The sequence below is a fragment of the Uloborus diversus genome, chromosome 4 (assembly GCF_026930045.1).
Source record: "Uloborus diversus isolate 005 chromosome 4, Udiv.v.3.1, whole genome shotgun sequence".
NCBI classification, from domain to species: domain Eukaryota; kingdom Metazoa; phylum Arthropoda; class Arachnida; order Araneae; family Uloboridae; genus Uloborus; species Uloborus diversus.
This window is the reverse complement of record NC_072734.1, coordinates 86531797-86555092: the sequence shown is the minus strand read 5'-3', so window position 1 is coordinate 86555092 and position 23296 is coordinate 86531797. Positions and strand designations below refer to the sequence as shown.

At 33.3% G+C, this 23296-nt stretch overlaps 1 protein-coding gene across 1 annotated transcript in view; it reads right to left on the bottom strand.

Moving 5' to 3' along the window:
• Nucleotides 1–297: 297 nt before the first annotated feature.
• The window catches only part of LOC129219862 (tensin-1-like), a 70544-nt gene continuing 47545 nt past the window's right edge, over nucleotides 298–23296 (bottom strand). Inside the window, exons 22-29 of the mRNA XM_054854174.1 lie at nucleotides 21836–21922; nucleotides 20761–20886; nucleotides 20556–20651; nucleotides 20382–20459; nucleotides 17445–17507; nucleotides 13627–13795; nucleotides 3285–3395; nucleotides 298–1490 (exon numbers count right to left, since the gene is read on the bottom strand). Coding sequence (XP_054710149.1) covers nucleotides 1331–1490; nucleotides 3285–3395; nucleotides 13627–13795; nucleotides 17445–17507; nucleotides 20382–20459; nucleotides 20556–20651; nucleotides 20761–20886; nucleotides 21836–21922 — 890 coding nt within the window. The 3' untranslated portion in view covers nucleotides 298–1330. The remainder of the gene's footprint in view (nucleotides 1491–3284; nucleotides 3396–13626; nucleotides 13796–17444; nucleotides 17508–20381; nucleotides 20460–20555; nucleotides 20652–20760; nucleotides 20887–21835; nucleotides 21923–23296) is intronic.

The window sequence follows — 23296 nt, the reverse complement described above, 5'->3', positions numbered from 1 at the left end:
TGTATTTACAAATAATGTATTGTGAATTTTCTCGTCAATTGGCTTGTGCCCATGTTACGGTTCCACGTTACGATAATTTCGTAATTTATGATACTTTTTTTCTTAAAATTGGAATAAAAAAAGAACCACATCGAATTTTCGAAAAATCGCTTCGAGGCGCACACCCCCATGCTACATACTAACTTTGTGCCAAATTTCATGAAAATCGGCCGAACGGTTTAAGCGCTATGCGCGTCACAGAGATCCAGACATCCTCCGGACAGAGAGACTTACTGCTTTATTATTAGTAAAGATTTGAGCTAAAACTATGCTTACTGCAACGCACGTTTTAGCTTTTTTTTTTAGTTCAATGAAAATATAAACTGAAACTGGTAGTCTAGTTTCTCTGCTTATTCGAGCAAAGAAGGTTGGTAGATGCATGGTAAATAAGAGAATTATTGAATGGTACCGAATCACCATATCGGCTGAAACCAGACTGAATCTTTCGAAAACACAACCTTTCTAATGTTTGGACTGAGAATCATAGCGAATTTAAAGAGAAAAGCTTAGATGGTTATTTAGATTACTTTACATTTATTATGATAATTTTTTTAAAATTCGTAAAATATGAGCATCCTACATCTTTGTTTTTCTGAAATATATGCCACAGTTAAGAGGTTAGTTCATTTATGAAACAATAGATGGTAATAGTTCAAAAAACCTTCATTTTAAATATAAAATTGCCCTCTTAAAAAAGTTGACGTTTATGCTCATTCACTTCCTTTGCAAAATGTGTTACTTGTGGCTTTATTTCGGAATTTAATCCAGCGTTAGTAAAATATCAAGTAATGAGCTTCAAATTTCTATCAAATCAGTTTTTATTAAGAGGGTAGAGAACATATTTGAAGAAAAAGTGATTGTAATAAATGCAACAATTAAAAAAAAAAGGCACTTATTTAGGAACGAGTGAAACATAATAGCATCATAAAACCAATAAAATTTTGAGGATTTTCCAAAAGTCATATAACATCGACAATGTGTTAATCCTAAATAAAACGCATTTCTCTTTTTGAAAAATAAAAACAATACTCGAAATGTTTACAGTTATATACAATATATATTCTTCAAAACGTAATAAATTTGAATGAATCTTTAAAATTTATAATTGTACAAAAAAAAAAAAAAGAACCTTTGTCCAACATTGCATTGCATCTTAATACATATTACAATATTTTTATGTACAAACTTGGTTAAAATATTTTAATTACAAAGTAAAGTTGTTCTCAAATTATGTATTTAAATTACACACACACAAAAAAATGTCCTTTTCAAACAAGGATTGCTCTCTGTCTCAAACCATCTGTGAAGGTTGCTGTAGTCCAGACATCATGACTTTGGTTACAAAATTAACAATTGCACTTGCTGGTTGTTCAGGCTCTAACTCAGCAAAAAGATGGCACTGGTTATCTGTTTGACTTGCAGGTTTTCGGGCAACAAATCCGAAAACACGGCTGAAACAAGATATTTAGATATTGTGTAAATTAAAAAGAAAATACTCTCAATAATTTATTACAATGCATAAAACTTTTTATTAATGAACAATATTTCATCATTAAAAACAACATGCAGTTGTGAAAAATGCAAAATTTTTTTTTAAATTTTGCATTTTCTTTATACAGTCAATTCGTGCAGTGGCGGGGTCTAACGGTAAGCGAACTAAGCAGCCTTGTGGGGCCCCAAGAAGGTTTCAGGGCCCCGAAGTTCGGCTAAAATCTAAAACAAGAGTACATTTCCGTTGTAGATACATATTACCAACTGTAACTAAACGAACGAGTTTATTTTACAGCCGGGTACTGACGGACTTATATACCAGTAGCTTTATAAAGCCTGGTAAGACACCCCCCCCCCCCCCCATCGCCCCAAATTTGTTTTACCAATATTTTGAAAAATCGACAATAAAAAAATTGATTTTGCTACCAATACAACATCACGAAAATTTTTATAGAGTGCTTAAATAAAAATTATGTAGCAACATTGCTTTTAATTTTTGTTTATAGTTTATTTTTTAATTGGAACTTCTATCTTTTACCTAAGTTTGGGGGGTCCCCAAAATTTTTACCGCTTAGGGCCCTCAATTCACTTGATCCGCCTCTGAATTCGCTATAACTCCAATCTAAAGGGACCGAGGAAAAACTTCGACTTATCAGAAGTTCGACGTACCGCTAGTTTCGGTTTTCGACATTTTAATACAAAAAACCATCGAATATTTTAATTAATATGTACATATAACAGACAAAAATGCAGAACTTAAAAGTTTTTTACGCACAATATTCAGTTTAATCAAAAATACTGAGAGAAAAATAATCAAAAGCGTGGTTTTGATACTGCTGGAAGAACTTGAATGGAGCTGATTCTACTTCAGGAAAGGTGCACATTCATTTCAAATTCGGATTCATGGATTCTACAGCTGTAGAAGTTTCTCTTTTTCTTTTAATATCGTTGACAGAGTATTTGCTTAGACATCTTTAACAGCGAAGAAAACTCACTCTGTCTCTCAGGAACTTATCAGCAAATAATCAAACTAAAGAATGAAGAGGAACGCATCTTAATTTAGGTCAGCCTTTGAATCAAGGTACAATCAGTTGACTTGACAGCTTAAAGGCAAATTCATAGTCCACTCAAAGTGTAAACAGTACAGTACAACAAAAGAAAACAAGCTAACTCATTTCTGCACCTGTAACTCCTTTATCGCACATTGGCTCAACAGGTACTCTTCTTGCTTTAGAGGTTTATGGTGCATGAATTGCAAGTGAATTAATTTTTCTCTCATAGTCACTTGTTTCTTTCAATTTTTTTTTTCCGTTCTTTGGAAAAACTTTGAGTTAAAGGAAGTTAACTTTGAGATATTGAGAATAATTAGCATGGAATTAGACAAAGGAGTCAGGACTTGATAAAAAGTTCGAGTTATGGTATTATTTCAGTTATCGAACTTCGAGTTATTGCAAATTGACTGTATTTACAGTTAAAAGCTGGATCGAGGTACAAAATATTAAAATGCTGCAATTTTTTGCGAATTTTCGTCGGCTACAACTATTATCAGGGGGAAATAATTTTCCTTTCAAAAAATCAAGTCTATAACAAATAGAATTTTTACAAATCCTCAAAAGAGCAAAACTTTTTTTAATTGATGTTCCCATTTGGAAACAATGGCACTTAAAAAAGGTTAGAGTCCTCGAGTATTTTATTTTCTAAAAAACTGCTGGACTTTGATGTTTTTAAGATTAAAACTGCAAAAAGATACATACCATGTATTTATAGGCACCCCATCATCATTTGTTTGAGTCCATTTTCTGTCCTCTAAATCTAACCCACAATGTGTAATAGACTTCACCGGATAATGGCGCCGAAAGAATGACCTGCAATGTTATAAAACTTTTGATTAGGGATATTTTTAAAGAGTTTTGAACTATCTTCAACTGATCATTCACTAAATTTTATTTGGAATGTATCACTGTACTAACATTTACATGAAAAATAATTATATTAATGTAAAAGAAACTTGATGCATACAGTTAACTCTCGCTTATGTGTGGACTCGAGACAGGCCTGTCATGTAGCAGGGGTCAGGAGGTGACAATTCTGCCGTGCTATATATATATATTTATATATATATTTATATTTGTAATCTACGTAATTAAAAATGTGAGGCATGTTTGCACGGATATTTAGCCAGATCTTACATTTTTATTTATTTCTAATTGAGCTTAATTCAGACAGAATTCGTTTTCTGTAGTTGCGGCCTTGTACATGTTGTCATGACCTAAGAATCTATAATTCTAAAATTCGATTTACATTTTGCAGATGTACTCATTGACTAGTCAACAAATTATGGCCCTTCAAAATACAGTTGTGAGAATGTAATTTTTAATGATGGAAAAAATAGCAGTAGCATTTGCTATGCAGTTGAAACTAGAGTCAGACCAGTGCCAGGCAAACATTGCTTTCTCAGGATCCACGTTTATATCTTAAGTGCTGTTTACTAGTTTTAGCAGCAGACGCATAAAATCAAATTCTTGATATCACATTTTCGGAAAATTTGCTGTGTTATTTAAAGATATAAAATCTTCTTTGAAATACTTGTTGCTTAAGTCTAGGCAACAATTAAGGGGATATGTCAAGGAAGAACACGGACAATCAGGCACTGCTCTAACTTTCGATATAAACCGGCATTTAGGATAAAGCCTTACATATAACACTCGCCAATGGTCTGCAATGGTGGTGACCGGCATACTGCCGTGCTAAGCACAGATGTGGTATCTGCACATTTTATCGAAATTGAGTTATTGTCACCAGGTGGTCGTTAGTAATTTAATTTGCCTAAATGTCAAGTTTTTTGACGATTTGTGAACGCGAAATATTAAAGATTCAAGAAAAAGTCGTAACTGGACAGTTTGCAGAGTTTGCAAATTCAATTTGAACATAAGTGACAAATACTGAGCCATTAAAGTGGTATCTGCGCAGTTACCACTTTTGTCCTTAGTTATTTGTAGATACGACTTTTATACCTTAATAAAGCAGCATATTTAATAATGTAGCAGTTTATTGCAACACAGAATATTAAAATTAGTTTACCGTTGAATAGTTGATACAGGTTGATAATAAAAACTAATACAACTTTGCATAATTGGAAAAGTAAATATTCAGCTTTTTCTATTTAAATGTTTATTTAAAATGCAAATTCTAAAAATAAAATGTATGTAAAATATTCATGTCTAATTCTTTCATGCAAAAAAAAAAAAACATTTCATTCTACGGCCAGTAATATTTTTATTTAAGTATCATCTGCTGTCAAAATTATCTTCATGCTCAATAAAAATGAATCTAGAAAATAAAACATTATAAAAAACACATTCTTTGAATATAAAAAACAGAAAATTTTTATGGATTACAGTTTTAACTGTCCTTAGTGTTGAAAATGTTATCTTTCAGAAGAGAGATTCCGTTAGATTCGTATTAACAAAATAAAGCGTCAAATGCAGCTAAGTCCAAAGAAAGCAGATGTTTTCAGTATTGTTTAATGATACATTGAGCTCATTTTACTAAGCTATTTTTGTCGTATCTGTGCAGATACCCCTAAAAATGCCTAGTAATTGTCACTTACGGTGAAAATAGCTTAGTATATGAAAAGGTTTTGAAAAGAAAATTTGTCGTAACTACATTTATTAATTTTAAATTAAGATTTTTACAAAAACACTCTCTTACAGTTTTTAGATAAGTTATTTACAAAACAACTACGGCAAGTTGAGCATTTAATTAAGTCATGAATCAAAGAAACGAGTTGTAAAACTTTAACCATCAATTTCTCATTTTGAGCTCTACTGCAGATACCACATCTGTGCTTAGCACAGCAGAATTGCCCCCCCCCCTTTCCCTTTGAGTTTTTGAAATTGATTTACAGTAGAGTCTGTAAAATCCTTGGTAATTGGGGCTCCACAAGGACGGATACAAGGGAGGGGCGATGGGGGTTATCGCCATTATTATTAGGGGTTATCGCTTTTAACAATAAAATTTCTAAAACACCAGTGTAGACCATTTTCGATGACATTAAGGAAAGGAATGGTGTTCAAATTTCACTCACGGAAACTTTTCGGAATTGAAGTTTCAAAAAAGCAATCCAAAGCGATGTTAGGAGGAGGGGTTTGGAGGCCTTCCCTGGGCATTTCTCAAAATTTAAGTCTTAAAGACGCGATTACAAACATCTCAGGTAGCGTTAGGGAAAAGAATGGGCTCACTAACTTTCCTAGGGTATTTTTTTTCGAAACTGAAGTTTCAAAGAGCTCAGTTTTTGACAACCTTCGATGATGTTAGGGTGATGGAATTTCGAAAAATTCCCCCGCGATTATTACGAAAGTTTTAAAATGCAATTTTAGAATACCACTTTCAACGGAAAAGAAAAGGAATAGGTTTGGGGACCTCCTTGGCAGAATCTCTATATTTTAGTAATTTAGACAAGAATGCTGTAGGAGTCCTCCCCCCTCCAGTATGTAAAATCAGATACGTAGTAAAAGCTAAGTTTAAAAAAAATTAACTCCTTGAAACTTTTTTGGATCCACCCTTGGGGCTCCAACTATCTCAGATTACTGTAAACTCTGATTAGACGGTAAATACTTAGCAATAGAAACTTTACACTTTTTGGAGGACTTGAGGATGGTTCCATTTTACTTTGTTTAAAGAATAGGAAATATTGTCTGCACAAAAAACTTATTGCTCAAATTTCAAAATGAATTTTCATTTTTAATTATTTCTACAAGAAACTTGACTACTTTTGTTTTACATGGTTTCAGTATTTGTTTATGTGTAAACTTGTAGGCTACCAAAAAATGCATTTTGCTTATCCCCAAATCTATTCAAGAAGTCAATGAATATTTGTGCCACTTGGCAAGTGTTGTTGACATCAACCTCTCACTCAGTCAATACCTTTTTATTACTTTGCTAGCGGTACATGCACTGCTTTGCCCTTAGTAGAAAATTAAAAGGTCATTTGGTTTGCCTGCATTTTTTGCAAATAATAGATGATGAATTACTTGCCAATTTGCTCGCCCATGGTCGCATATGACCATGAAAACATTTGAAAAATTGCTTCGAGGTGCTCACCCCTATGCTACAAACTAAATTTGTGTCAAATTTCATGAAAATTGGCTGAAAGGTCTAGGCGCTATGCACGTAACAGAGATCCAGACGCACGGACTTTCAGCTTTATTGTTAGTAAGGGTTATAAGTAATCAAGGAAGTTTTACACTCATATATTTAGCTATTAAAGATATGCCTTAAAATGCCAATAAAATAGCTCAAGTTAACCGAAACCTCAGACTTTTAAGGCTCAAATTTCTGCGACTCCACTGTATTTCCATATGTGTGGCTGAGTCTTTTGTTGTTTTTCAAAAAATTCCTGTCCACCTTGCAATTTAGCTTTCGTTCCAAAAAGTACAAGTTGTTTTTCAAGCCTTGTACTGATAATTTTCTTTTGATAAAGAAAATTAATTAAAAAAAAAAAACCTGTTTAGAATTTATGCACAATTATTTTTAAATTTTCATCCTTATCTAATCAAATTTTTCTTCATTGGTATTAGCTAAATGCATGTAAGTAGCTTTAACATTGAAAAGTGAAAATGGCGTCTAAGAAGGGGAAACATGGTTTGGAGACATGGTTTGCATGTGAACCCCCCAGAAACTTTAATTTTAACACTTATTGCCAATTCGAATATGATAGTGTATGTCCATGTAAATACTGTTAGGACCATAGACTAATAATAAGAGTAGACCGAACTATGGCAACCCTTTTGCTGCTCATAAACCAAACCATGTGACTGGTGGATATCCTAGCAACAGCAGGCGTTAATCGTAGCAGACGATCAACGCCCGCGAGAAATAAAATAAATAGAATTGATGGAACACGGAAGAATGATCTTTTATGGAGTCCGATTTGTAAATTTGTTATTCTAAGTTGTAAATACTTTGTTAATGTAGTGAGTTTTTCGTTTAGATAGTATTGTGCATTTTCTTCAGTCAATTTCAATAACTCTCTAACCAATTAAAGATGCAAGCTCCCAAAAAGAATCGGCAAACGGTAAGATTCTTACATACAATTTCAAGTTAAGATACCGATTAGTACATTTTTGTGTTAACGCAAAACGTTTACGCCATTCCGTTTACGCCAAAGCTGACATAGTAGTTCCGAATGAAATAAAAGTTACTGATAAATGTGATCAAAAACTAATTACTAATGTCAAAATAATGCATAACTAAAAGAAAAACAGTTCAATTATTTCTGCACATGGAAAAAAAAAATTATAATGAAAACACATTACGTCTTAAAATACATGTCGAGTGCCAAACTATAGATAATCCTGCCATCTAGCAACCATGCTGCCAAAGTTTTCGCCAAGCCTTCCACTGTCACATGATGTATCCATGAACCAATTTTTTCATCAGCAAGTCCGGGAAAGCTCTGTCTACTCTTATTATTAGTCTATGGTTAGGACCAAACCCGCAACCCCCAGAAGGTAAACTCTGGCATGTTAGAGTGTGGTGTGAAGTTGAAAATAGTGTTAATTTTCTGAACTGCAAAAGATGCACACATAGATGTGTGTTAAAGTTGTGAGAAAAACATTTTAGGATAAGGATCAAAATAAAAATGTAGTCATTCTTAAATCTGAAATAGTTTTTCGTTTTGTTTTTCAATGAATTTTCTTTATCAGTGCAAGATTTTTTAAACGCCCACTTTTGTATGTAGTCCAGCAAATTAATGGAAGTGTTACTTTTTTTATTTGACTCGTACTAATTGCTGAGGTGGTATTGTATATTATATGGTATTACCAATTATATTATGGTATTACCAATTATATAAGGTGCTATTATTACAAGACGCACCACCAAGTGCATATCCAGAAGGGGAGTCATGAAGTCAGGACCCTCCTTAAATGACCAATAAGAGCCTGAAGCTGCATTTTGGGGGCATATCAAAAAAAATCATCCTAGACCCCCATTTGTGCCCAAATATTACCCTTTAATCACCTTTTCTTTTCCATGATGACCCCCTTTGAAAACAAAATCTGGATCCACCCTTGCACACCACACTACATTAATTTTCTGTACTTCTAGCTTTTGAAAATCAACGTGCATAAAATAAGTGATGTATAAACAAAAGAATACTGTATTGTGAAAGAAAACTAAATATTGTTACGAATTCTGTAAATAGTAATTATTGTAGTAACGTAACCTGTAAATAGTTTCCCGTAATGAATATACAACCCCTTTTCATTCGGCTGAAGTATACGACCCCCTATTTCCTTTTCTTTTCATTGATAAAATTCGATAACGGTCTACGCATTTCGAGAAGCAGTAAGAATGTTGTGGAAACTTTTTCGATGTTTATAAAAGTGTCCCGCATGATAAAAAGTTAGTTTCGATTGAGAATTCGAACTGAGAGCGTATTAGCTCTGTTTATTGCGAGGCATTTCGCTGTGTTGTTTTTCGTATTTGGAAGTAAATACGTGTGTAACCGTTGAGTTTACGGTGATGTGTGATATTTGCTTAATTGCTGATGATTAATTTAGCAGTTGTTGACTATCTTTCCTGTTCATAGTGTAAATAAATTCCCTGTGTGTTTAATCAAGAACTGTGTCGTCATTTCAAGAAAGTTGGAAGTCTCACCGAATCCGTTACAATATGTAAGGGAGAGTTGGGTGGAATCGGACAGCTGCATTTATGCCATAAAAAAATGTTGAACATTTTTTGTTGCATGATCATGCTGTCCATATTCTAATACCACAACACAGTTACATTGCTTATTTTTCAAAAATGTCTTATGTTTCACCATATTTTATATTTAAAACTTGTATAATAAGTACTCCTTTATAAAATTAGCAAAACAAAAACTCAATTCCTTATGGAAAAAAGCTCTTTTTCTCATAATTTAATACCTCTCTATTAATATTTTAATTTGATCTAGGAAAAATAGAAACCGAATGTTACTGTAAATTGTATTGTGTTATTGTTGTTACATATAATAACTTAATTTATTAGTTTTTGCAAATTTCATCAGACTTAACGAAATGAAATAGCCATCAACAGATTGCATTATTCAGAAATAAAATTTTTAGCAGTTTGAAAGAGTGGAAAAATTCAATGCATGCTCAAGTCTGACTGCAAAGAGTTGACCTTTGGCTCAGCTTTGTTTCAGTGAAGGGGCAATATGGAGAGGAAAGTTGAACAGAATTAGCAATTGCATCATTGGTTCTAGAGCTTAAATACATCAACTTGGAATTTAAGAAGCTAACAAAAGAAATAAAACATTTTAATTTTGTGCTGTCAAGGGACAGGACCCATCCTACGTATGTAGGTGTGTCTTGGTTTTACTTTTTTCAGCAGCCGTTGGTCAGAGATAACAATGCCTCCTATAATTAATTTCAATTGAAAATTGGTGAGAGTAGAGTTGCAAATTAATGCAAAGCTTGACATTTACTTTTTCGCCAACTCAATGCAGTTATTGCTGCAACTAGAATTTTTCAGGTCTTATTTAGACATAACTAAAATATACTAGGAGCACTTTTTTTTTCATATCACCAAAATGTTGCTAAATTCCAAAATATGGCACGCATCCTTTCTTCCTTCTCTACCTATTTTAAGGAATAAACTTGTTTTCTCAAATGATTGACAAGGGTCATTTGTTTGCAGTCGGACTACAGCAATGTTTTAGTCAAGTTGCTTACGACCAAACGGCACGAACTTGAGGGTCACGGATTTGGATAAAATTCTAGATATAGGTCAAATCCCACTAGATATGAACCCTGGTAAAGTGGTTTGACTGCATAGGCCCTAGTTTAGCTGCAACGGGGGTCCAAAGTTGCTAAATTCGACCCAGAAATGCATTGATATTTCTATTGAAATTTGGGCACAATGTTCGTTTTCCAACACACTTGGAACGTCTTTTTTTAGTACAACGAGTGAAAGGGAGAAAGCCTATTTATTTATAGGCATTTTTTAAGTTATTTGAAAAGTCGAAACGGTCTTGTATTTTGTTTTTTTTTTTTATATGTCATGTGCAATAAATCGGTGTTTTTTTTCCCCTCTTTGATTTTTTTGCTTATCATTGTGTAATATCTCTGATAGCAAACGATAAACATCCAGTTAAAGTAAATGTTTTATCAACAAACGATAAATGTTTTTTTATAGCAGACGATCAATATAAAATGAAAATAATTAATTTCATTTTGCAAACGATAAATACCCTTCCACTATGTTAATGTAAGAAAAAACTTTCATTTTTAAATATCGCTTGGTTTTATCATCGAATATTTAATATTTTATCGTAAAAAGATTCTTTGAATGTTGGCAGCAAGAATATTTTGCTTTGGATTAAATAGAATTCATAAGTAATGGCTCTGATTTGTGCTTTTCCCACCACTCCTCCATAGTTTGTAAAAATGTAAATATAAAATGTTTTTCGTATTTAAATCATTTTGTAAATATTTTAGTTTACCCATTCTCTTTTTCTTCTGTTATATTTTTAAAACATTTTTTAAATGAACTAGTAATTATCATGCACCACATCAATAAGCAGAGTTATACGCGATTTGGTTGCAATAATGCAAGACAATTTTGACATGAATGTTCAAGGTCACTTGTTGTCTAGCGAAAAAGAGGCCTTGGATCGAATTCTGATTTTATGAACCATGTCTTCGACAATGACGAAATTGATGGTTTGGATGTAGATCTTGAAGATCAAGATCACTACGACGATGAGCTGGACGAAGACGAAGAACAGGCATTTTTTTATTACTTTGATCGCCCCATGATAGAAGAAATTCATGATGATCATGCTGAAGGAGAGCAGGATCCATCTTATGCTCTTCCAGTAAACAAAAAACAAAAAGTTGAATTATTCACTAAAGATAAAGTCCAGAAAATCTTCAATACTATCAAAAGATATCCAAATTCCAGTATTGAGTGGATATCTGACCGCCTATGTGTGTCTCCAGCTACAGTGTCCAGATACAAGAAGCAACTAGCGGAAAGTTCATCTCTTTTGGCGAAATATCGTATTTTAGACGAGAAACTGTTTGCACGTTTCTATGACATTCGTAACTTGGGTGCTCTGATTTGTGATCACAATCTTCGACAAATGGCACTTGACATTGCTCGGAAGCTTGATATTCCACCGAACAAATTCTGTGCGTCCTCTCGATGGGTCACAAAGTTTAAAAAGCGAAGACGAATTAAGAAGCGACGAGTGGCACATTTTTATACTCGACAGCTTGTTTCACTAAATGAGATTGAAGAAAGTGGAAAAGATTATATCAAAAAAGTTAATTCCATGCTTCCCATGTACAAGCCGGAATACGTGTTTTAACTGCGATCAGTCTAGCTTCTCTCGTGAAATCCATCGCAATATCACAATGGAAGTAATTGGTACGAAGAAAATAATTGGTAAAACACATAATATCAATGCAATGACTCACTCATATACTATCCTCCCACTCCTCAACCTATCAGGTCAGTTGGCACCAAAGTTGTACATAGTACTTCAGGAGAGTAAAGGCCAATTTCCACCAACACTAGTAGCAAAAATAAACGAATTGGTCGTTGCTCTCGGTAACATTGTCGTCGCGTGCACAACCTCCGGAAAAATGGGGACGAAGGAACTTCGTCACTTTCTCAACACTTGCTTTTGGCCATACGCTGCCAATAATGAGGATAATTTATTGAACATTGATAGCTGGACACCTTTTAAAAATGGAAGCAACTTTGTCGCACCAAGTGGTTCTAGGAAGACGGTCACTATAGTGAATATTCCACCGAAGACCACCTATGACCGGCAGCCACTCGATCGCCAGTTTTTTTAGAACATACAAAGGCATGGTCAAGTACCTGTCGGATTACTCACTTCGCGATGATTTTAAAAGCAAGCTGCATCATCGTGAAAGCATAATGTTGATACACTCTTTAGTATATAATCAGTTTTCCTCGCCTAGATTTGTTTTCATGGTTGAAAAGAGCTTGGCAACTGTGTGGGTTCAACATTGATGCTCCGTCAGAGTGGATTACTCGCAACAGTTTTGCTTTGAACTGAAGGAATTCTTGAACTGTGACACCTTGAACTGCCCCAGATGGTTTTTTTTTTGCCGCTGCAGCTGGTGTAAGCGTTTGGCTTGCTTTAATCATTATTTTAATGATGAAACTTTTCATTTTTCCACTTGTAAAAATTATATCCGGTGAAATTTTACTGTATCTTGAAACATTTTGTAATTTACTTTAACTCCAAAGTATTAAAATTGATTTTATTCTGTTAAATATTTCATCTTCCGACGTCTTTCCCAAATTTTCCAATCGTAATTTGGTGGCTTACCACCTTTTTAACTCTCTTCGTATATTTGGAAAAAAAAATTTCACCTTTGTGTATACTGCATTTTTCTTCACAATTTAAGATGTTTTTGGTATGAATGTTTTTAAATAACACTTTATTTCAAATTATAAGATTAACTGAATTTTTTTTTGTCATGAAATTACGAATTGAAACATTTTGGCATTCAAGTTATTGAGTTTAAAAGAACAATCCAATTAAAATTTGAGAACTACTTATTAAAAATTTGTATTCCACGTATTTAATTCAAAAGTAAGTGCATGCAAATGGCTCATACTGCAGTAAAATAGCAGAAAAAGAAGTCAAAATGGTAATTCTAAAAGAAACTCCATTGCATTTCTGGGTCAAAATTAGCAACTTTGGACCCCCGTTGCAGCCAAACTAGGGCCTATGCAGTCAAACCGCTTTACTGGGGTTCATATCTAGCGGGAATTAACCTATATCTAGAATTTTATCTAAATCCGTGACCCTCAAGTTCGTGCCGTTTGGTAGTTAGTAAAAAAAAAGCTAGCACAACTTGTTACACAATGTCCCTTCTCAAGTGCAGGATAATTTTTTAATTTTTAAGGAGCTGTATGTTTTTTAAATGCCTTCTATGCTTTGATTTTCCTAAGAAACGTAATCTCTTTATTTTCTTTGAAAAATAATAAATATTTAAAGTTTAGAAGGACCAAAATTATCATTAAATGTGGCCATGAAGATCCTAAAGTAACTTTTAAACTTACTTTCTAGTATTGTCTGTTAGAGTTATCCCTTGATTTGATACTTTGAAATGGACAGGAACTGCTGTTGGTAAAGGTTTTAAGGCCAACGTTTCCCCAAAGGCTTTTTTGACTGCTTGCGGTCCCGTCAGCGATTCCATTTCTACGCTGTTCAAGTATAATACATTGCAAGCTGAAAAAAAATAGTAATAAACAAAATTTTAAACAGTTGTTCAGAAATGCGCACTTGTTGACAAATAAGACCAAGTTTTCTAAAATAATTACTGGCAACCACATTTTTCTGGAATGGTCATACATGACTTGCAAATGAAACTAAAATAATTTTAATTCAATACTTTCTCCTTGTTTATACCACAGAAATAGAAATGTTACAAGTTGAAGTAATAATGCTATTACATACTTGTAGGTAGATTATATATTAGAAACGTACCGAGTACTCAGTAACTACTTGGTACTCGGCCTACTCGTCCAATTTGCCGAGTACTCGGTACTCGGCCAAATTTTGATCAGATACTCGGCCAATAACGAGTAGTTGCAAAAAATTGAATATTGTCCAAGGCAGATACTAAAATTTATAGAAAAAGAGCAAGCATTATATTCTGCAAACATTTACAATTAAAATTTATAAGTCAAATTTTAAATTTTGAGAATAATGAAGTTTGTAATGCTTCAATGGAATAAATCTTTATTTTAATGTCCCCAAAGTTGATAAAAATTATTTATGTAAAATTATGCAAAAAAAAAGTATAGAAAATATGGAATTTTATGTTGAAAATGGATTTTTGTTACAAACAAAAATTTATTATAAAAAATTATGAAAATACCTTTGCTTAAAAAATAAAATAGAAATAAAAACAATGTTAAAAGCACAGTGCAGGAACACTGCAGACATGTGTTTTGGCATTGCAAGGAATTCCTTTTTCAATGCACAACATGGGAGCTCGTGGATTTAAAGGCATCCGACAAAAGTCAGATTTTTTTGTCGAATGTCTTAACATTCTTTAGCTCACATGTTATGCACTGAAAAAGACGTTCCTTGTAACAGGGGGGGGGGGGGGGGGAGGCAGAAACACATGTCTGCAGTGTTCCTGCACATTTGTTGTATTAAAATTATTTATGTTTTGCGGACTAAAACTATAATTGATTGGTATAAATTTGTTTTAATTTCCAACTTGATTAATCATACCTTTTATTTATTTATTTTTAATTTTAAAAATAATTTTTTTGTAAAATTTTTTGACACAAACAAAATTGTTTATATAATGCGTAAATTGAATTTCAGCAGGAATTTAGTGTTAAAAAACTATTATATGGACAAGGAGGTCTATACTACTATTCTAATAAGTTCAAAATTCATCACATGTGTGTCGGTGGTTCTTCATAAAACATAATTGGTACTTGGTAACTCGGGCCGAGTAGTGAAAGGCCGAGTACTCGGTACTCGTCGAAAGTGCTACTCGGTACGTCTCTATTATATATTTAGGTAATACTTAAATAGAGCATAGTTTCATATTTAAAAGAAATGGGGGGGAAAATTAAACTTTTATGCATATTTGAGGCAGTGAGAAGCAAAGGGATGTAAGTGGACATTTTCAAGTTTTGATTAAAGCACGTGTAAAGATAACATCCTTGGTAGGCTTTCATTGAGATTTTTTTTTTCTAAATCATGTTATACAGCAGCACCTACCAGGGCTACTATAGTCCATTTAGCGAGAGCTGATAGTGGATGTAAACTAAGCAACATGACAATTGGCATTACCGCTGTCTGCTTGGTGCTGGGGTGATTGAAAACAGCCCCAATCAGGTAAGCGAAATGTCCGCACCGTTCAATGCGAACAACATTGCCAATCGGGCGAGTAAGTCACGAAAGTAGTAACCCTCTTTGTTTACTTCCTCTATCAGCACTCACTGAATTGAGTATAGTACTATCTTTTGGGGCCTCAAGACAGAGGAGAGGTTCACCTACCATGCATACTGTTTATCTCCAAATTTTAAATTTTCCCACTTACATCCCTTTGCTGCTCACTGCCTCATTTGTCTTTAATTACACTTAAATGAAAAAGTAGCACACAATATAAGTAGTAGTTAACTCAATAGATTTTTTGTTATACTTTGGATGTATGTTGGCTCCTAAACCTTTTGAAGACCTAGTATGTACCCTCAAATTCATCGATTTGGCACCCACTATCGAGGGGTGCTATTACTACCCCAGTTTCTCATTAGATGGTCACATTTAGATTTTCATGATGCAAATTGCTCTAGGAAGTTAATTTAAGCCAAAAGAAAGTTAGGGAACTTGAACATACCGTATACATGTTCAATATGAACACTGAAGGTTTTTTGCATTTTGAAATGTAAAGAGTCGCTACACTAACTTGAACCGGGTATGCAGTTAAATATTTGAAGTTCGGAATTTTTAGTTGAGGATCAAAAAATATGAAATGAAGTAAAAACAGGGTTGGCCGGATTGAACTCAATTGGGTTGGACCCAATGGGTTTTTTTTGGAAAAAACCCATTTAAAAAAAAAACCCATTATTTAGCCCACTTTTGGGTTTTTTTAAAATTTTTTGAGAAGTTTTTTAAAAAAGTAATTAATTTAAATACTTTTACAATTTAAATTTCTATTTTGTTTGTTCTTCACCACAGATAATGGACATAAAAAATGAATTTTGAACTTTAATAGTATTTCTTAACTCTTAACGGCATTAAAAATACTTCAAAGATTTAAAAAATATATATTTAACTTTTATCTTTAACTGGTCAATAAATAACTCAAATTATCTTGACTAAGTCCTGTCACGTCTGGTTTTCTCAATATTTGTAGATTGTACAGAGGAAACTACTCTAGCTAAAAGGCTTTCATGTGAATTATTTTCTGCAACCCGACACGTCACAAATTTCGAATTAACAAGTTATATTTTTTTTTAGAAAATAACAGGTTTTACAAATGGTCGGACAGAAAACAGAATAGGATGTACAGTATTTTCATTATCTTACAAAAAAGTTTAATATTTCTTAATCTGTACACAGAAATAGAAAAACAGGCAACATAAAATTCAAAGAAATGTCTTGATTAAGCTGGAATTCAGTAAATAGGGATTTAAACTACTTGAGGTTCTACAGTAGTTTTGCATAAAAAAATGAAATACAATAAAGTAAAATGCAAAAAAAAAAAAAAAATAGTAGTAACTAAAAACGAACAATAGATTTTATCACTCAAGAAGTAATTTTGCCTTAACTGTTGGTAATCATGGAAACTAAAAAATCTGAAACTTCACCATTCTTGGGTTTCGTCGTCTTTCATACTCTTCTTCAGAAAATGCTGAATTTTAACTAGTTTTCCAGCTTTTTTTACCCCAAGACAATTCTTGTGCTTTGTTCATATACTTCGCTACAATATGCTACAAGTACCCTACATTTTCCCTAAAAAAAGACAAAAAAACCCACATTTCTTTTAAAAAAACCCAGCTTTAGTTGGGTTTTTTGGGTTTTATTTAAAAAACCCTGGGTCCATGGGCTTTTTTAAAAAAACCCGGGTTTTTGCCAACCCTGGGTAAAAAACAAGAATTTTTTTAAAAATAAGAAAAAACAGCTCTTGGTTGCAAAGTAATTAAGAGTAACTTTTAAATACAAGAACTGATACATGCAGTTTTTAAAATACATGCTCAGTTGCCCAGGCCTGAGACCCTACCAATTGTGGCATTAACTTTAATTGAAAATAAAGTTAATTTTATTCCTGAATAACTCTTAAGTGCATTTTTGCATTCAGGTACATGTGTATAAGGCTGCAAAAGGCTAAGATATTTATTTATCAACTTACCAGCTCCTTGTGCCAACAAAGATTCATGATTGATATCATTTCCATCAGTGACTGGTGCTATATCTAAAAGGGAAAAGAAGTATTCTAAATGTTAAACAGGAAGTACAGAGTATTTAAGTTAAAAATTAAGGATCTCAGTTGATTCACTTTTTGTTAAAAGGGCATAAGTGAACATGCATCAGAAGTTGACTTACACCCTTTCAATGAAAACTGATTCAGTTGCAGAAACAGTTTAACACTGGGACTTGTGTCATATATTTACTCAAAAATGTGCTCAAATTGCTACTATGTTGGCATGCAATGGCCAAATCACTACATTTATTATAGAAACAAAGATGTCTAATATTCATACAGTTGCTATAAATGAGATTTGCATTTTTTGTACATTTTATGTTTCTAACGCGATTTAGATTTCACAATTAATCCAAAGCCGGTTTATTTTGCAGACAAGTTTTTCATTTTTAATCAGTGTTCCAGACTCCCAAAATGAATTCTGCTTTAAGATCAACTTTTTGTTATGCGAGGAACAATCACACATTAACAATAATCTGAAATATAATGCTCATTTTAGACTTTTCATTTCGTATTTAGTATTATTTTTACAAAGTAAACATGAGCATTTCTCCAGTTATTTTATAAATTTTATTCAAAAACAAACCATAGAACAAAACACATAGTTTAAGTGAATTTTTGATTTCTTGTACAGTAAGCCCTCTTTATATCGCTTATTAGGATATATCCCGCTTTTCCTTTGTCTCCCAAAAAATTGTTTAAAACGAGCTGATGTGTGCATCACATGACTTCCTTTTACTCCAATTTAATGTCATTTCCCCATTATTCGCTATTTTAATGTGATTCAATATTTATTCTCTAAATATCACCAACAATGGCCAAATTGAAACCAAAAAAAAAAAAAACTCCGCCAAATTTGTCGCCAAGTTGGCGACAAAACTTGGCGACCAAAAGACTGGCGATATATCGCCAAGTGTCCGACAAATTATAACGCCACTTGAGTTTACATCGAAATTAACAATGATTTCCCCCCAAAAAGGTGCAAAAGACCCCCTTAGGAACATCCGAAAGCAACCAAAAGGGGAGGTGCACAACTAGACCCCACTACGAGTCTATGTACCAAATTTCAACTTTCTAGGACATACCATTTTTGAGTTATGCGAGATACATACGCACATACGCACATACATACAGACGTCACGAGAAAAGTCGTTGTAATTACCTCGGTGATGGTCAAAATGGATATTTCGCGTGTCTATACATTCTTAGGCACTTTTCCGCATGTGGTCGAATCGAAAAAAAACTCAACATTCATTTGGGGGTGAGCAAAATGGAAATTAAGGGCGATTTTTGAGTGAAAATTTTTTCGCGAATACAATACTTCCTTTTTTGTAAAAGGAAGTAAAAATGTTAGTTTGAGCTTGACATCGAAAAAACATATATATTTCTCAGAAAAAAACTGTTTTATCTTTCTTCAACTAACTAAGAAACTAGTATGTTTTCCAACCATTTAAACTGGTAGTTCAAGCTACAACTATGGATTCATGTTCTAACACGAAACTATATAAATATTAATTTTTTTAAAAAGAACAATTGGAAGCTAATTTTCTCTTGCTTTTATTGAGAAACTCGTCTTAATATGATTGTAATGTTTTTGCAGATGGACAAAGTCAGTAATTTGTACATTAACTAAATCATTACTTTTTATGACCTAAGGTTACCTCGCTTTTTCAGCTGTGTAGCGCGCTTTTTTTTTTCTTTGCCTTCCTACAAGTGCAATATGACAAAGAGTTACTGTATTTTAAAAAACATAAAATCTTAGATAAAAATCATTCAATAGTTTCTTTTCCAGTTTTTAATATATGAAAGCTTTTTGGGTTTAAAACAGGGTTGGCAAGTTTCTGCCGAGGCGGTTAAAACCACTGGTAGAAACCGGTTAAAACCGACATGGCAAAAACCACTTTTTGCCACATTTGCGGCAAAAACTGGCAAAAACTCACAAAATGAAAAAAAATTAAATTATTGACATGCAATAGGAAGTGCATGGGAAAAATAATTATTAACCAAAGCACAATTTAATTACGATATTACCACAATTTAAAATCAAAATGTTACATTGTTTGGACCCTGCAGTTGCTTCTTAGAAAAGGTGGTTTATAAAATCTAAAGTTTCTCAATCTAATATGTACAAATGAGAAACTTTAGAATATTCCTGCAACAGAAGAGCTAGCAGGCAATGCATGAAGGAACAAGCAATGTTCGTGAAACTTTCATCTATTATATTTTTTTTTAACTGTTAGTAACTGAGGTAGTGGGAGAAATTCGACTGGAAAAATAAGTTTCGAAAAATAGGGCCAATTTGTTTTGCAAAGCTGTGACATTAGGAACAAAATCGATGTTAATATTGGCAAATAAAATTTTGGCACTTTCTTCTTGAAGCACGTGATAATTTCGATCACAAACAATTTAGATGAAGCACATAAGTGAGCAAATTAAAATCAGAATTGCCTTTTAATTTTGTAAGTCACTCCTCTTTCCTGATCACCTATATTATTTTTCGTCCTTTATTAGATTAATTCAAACATTAGGAGCATCTGCAATTGAAAAGTTCCCTTCTCGAACTAAATCAAGGGCATTAGCATAGGATTTTATTTTTTTAAATGATGAGTTTACTTAAATGAATATCATTTAGCAATCACGTAAGTAATTAAAAATGCTTTTAAATTTTTGCCAGTTTCTGCCGGTGTTTACCGGTTATAACCAGTTTCTGCCACTGGCACGGCAAAAACTAGTTTCTGCCGGCAGAAAGCCAACCCTGGTTTAAAAGTATTTATGTTAAGTCTGGTTTTTTATGAACTCATTTGCGTTAGTGCCTGGATTTCTTGATTAAAAGCAATAGGGACTAAAACCATATCTAATACATACCTTCTTCTGGTAGTACCAATTTACATGGCAGAGCTAACTGTGTGATGGTATGCTGATAAACAAAGGCAGATAAACTTCCTGAAAATAAAACTCAGTTTAATATATTTTTTACAATAGCAAAAGCTAAAACCAATATGCAAAGAAGGATTTTTGATTATGATTATTATTACGTACCAAACACAGGCTCATTGGGACAACCTTTTAAACGCACTCCCTTAGATGTTGGTTCAATGAGAAAATGCCTGACTAATTCATTAGACATGTCATCATCTAGAAAATAAAGATACCACAAAATTAAATAAAGAGGATATAAAGTGGAATGAATTAACTCAAAGTTCATCATTTTGTCATCCAATATCCAGTTTAAAATGTATATTACCTGGCTTAATTTGTACATTGGGTGGAAGTGCTACAACTTTTAATGCCAGACCATAGGCACCGGGGAAATTATTGCTGTCCCTGATGATAAAAGTACCAGGTGTTGCATTTCGCAAGACGTCTATGGCTAAATATAAAAGCATAGATTAGAAAATCAGTTTCATTAAAACAAATACTAATACAAAAGTGACGACCAGCAACAGGCTCTGGGCCCAGCTAGACTGGTCCTATTCAATTTACAATCCCCAGTGAAGATCAATGGCCCTCTTAAAACTATCTACTCCCTTGCTCATTACCACCTCTTCCGGTAAGCTGTTCCAAGGTTCCACTACCCTGCTAAAATAATAATTTTTCCTAATATCCATGTTAGCCTGAGATTTAAATAGCTCAAAACAATGACCCCTTGTCCTGTTTTCAGTGCTAAACTTTAGCCCCGTAACATCTTTCGTTTTAATAAATTTAAACAGCTGAATCATGTCCCCTCGGTCTCTTCTTTGCTCAAGACTGTACATTTTTAACCTTCTAAGCCTGGAATCATAATCTAAGTGGGAAAGTCCACTTATTAGCCTTGTAGCTCATCTTTGAACCCTTCCCAATACATTAATGTCTTTCTTAAGATAAGGAGACCAAAACTGAACAGCATACTCCAAATGGGGTCTTACCAAACTTCTATATAAGGGCAGAAGAACTTCTTTAGATTTATTTGAAATAGATCTATTGATAAACCCAAGCATCTTATTGGCTTTGTTGCTAGCAATGCTGCACTGTTGGCTAAACTTTAAATCCTGACTTATTAGGACCCCCAGATCAGTAACTTTGTCTGCCTGACTAATGACTGAACCTTGCAAACTACAGAGAACATTTTTATTTGTACGGAGTTTGAAAAAAAAAAATTCTTTAAAATGCAGTTCAGACCAGACCGTTGAACCGTAATTTTTTTTCACTATGTTTCAACTAAACAAAAATTTTTCAATTCTGGTTTTTGGTCCCTGACGGTTTTCGATTTTATGCATATTCTTATCCTTACTAAAAATATAATTCTAAAAGAATACAGACATTCTTTTTGGTATAAATACCTTGTTGTCTTGAAATATTTGGCTTGTACCAATATTTGGAAGTATCTTTCACAAACATTAACTGATGTTGAATTGCTTCGGATGACTCTGAAAGAAATGACATTTTGAAAATGCTGTAGCCGAAAAATTAAGCATTTTGAAAGCAAAATACACTAAAACATCACTCATGCTATTCAATTTTCAAATAACATAAAATGAAAAGACATTATCATTCAATTATTATTAGTTTGTTCAAGTTTTAATATTTTCTAATTTGTTCAGTGCTTTAAATATTTGTCAATTTTTAAAGCACTGAACTATTATTTCCTTAAAACCACAACATAACAGTTTTTAAAAATTCTTTTTTTTAAACAACTACTTACAGAAATTTATTTTATAATCTTTTTGAAGTATTAATGCATAAGTACTGAGTATTCATATGAAGGACATAGACGAAAGTTTTGTGATGCCTACAACTTTTTTTCTCTCTTTTGAACAAATAAAATTCCTTTACACAAATCCAACTAGTTTTATGAACCTTTTAGGAGAGCAAGGGAGGGGGAGGGGCAGTATCAATGCTCTTGAGACTTTAGAGGTAACTTGTTGTGTCTTGAAACTTTCAAAAGTGAAAAACAAGCTCTCTAATAAAGATATAAAAATTACTAACAAATAGTTTTTTAGTACCAATACATGCACTGTAAACCCTCAGTATCGATTAACTGTACTATTAACAGGGGTGATTGTGTTCCGGTATTTTACCGAATTTCCGGTATTTTCGGAAGTATTCCGGTATTTTCATGTCCGAAAATACCGGAATTATATTTTTTTTCCGTTATGCTTTTATCTCCCTACCTCCGCAATTTTTTTTTTTTTTTATTATTATATAATACTCATCAAATATACCTGCAAGAGCCTTAAGATGGACACCTAATCCCTTAAAATGGACAAATGTGAAGATAATTTGTATAACACCAGCTCAAAAGTAACTTTGTAATCCATTAAAAATTTAATTAAATGTACACACAAAATTTTGACTCAGAACTATTTAAAACTATGGCAAAGGTGCACTTAAGTAATAGGGGCCAAAGATTACACCCCCCCCCCCTCCGTTCTCGTTTTGCAACTTTCAGGTATTTTTTGATGAACTCACAATCATCCCTGTATTAAAAACCTATGCCTGTCTGTCTGCGTGTGTGCCTTAAACCCTATCTCTTCCGAGCTGTCAATGTCGACCAGTTCAATACTAATACTGCTTGGGGGGATAACTAACACCCAGGGAAACCATTCCTCCCTGACTCACCCCTCTAAACCTAAAATGGTCATCCAAACATCATCACCCCTTCGATATCTGGAAGACATATAGGGGTTAAAGCATTAAATTCATTATTGTCGCCCGCCACAGTTGGCATTGAGCCACCACAGGGGGCGGAGCCTCTTAGTTATCTTCTTTACTAATAATAAAGCTGAAAGTCTCTCTGACTG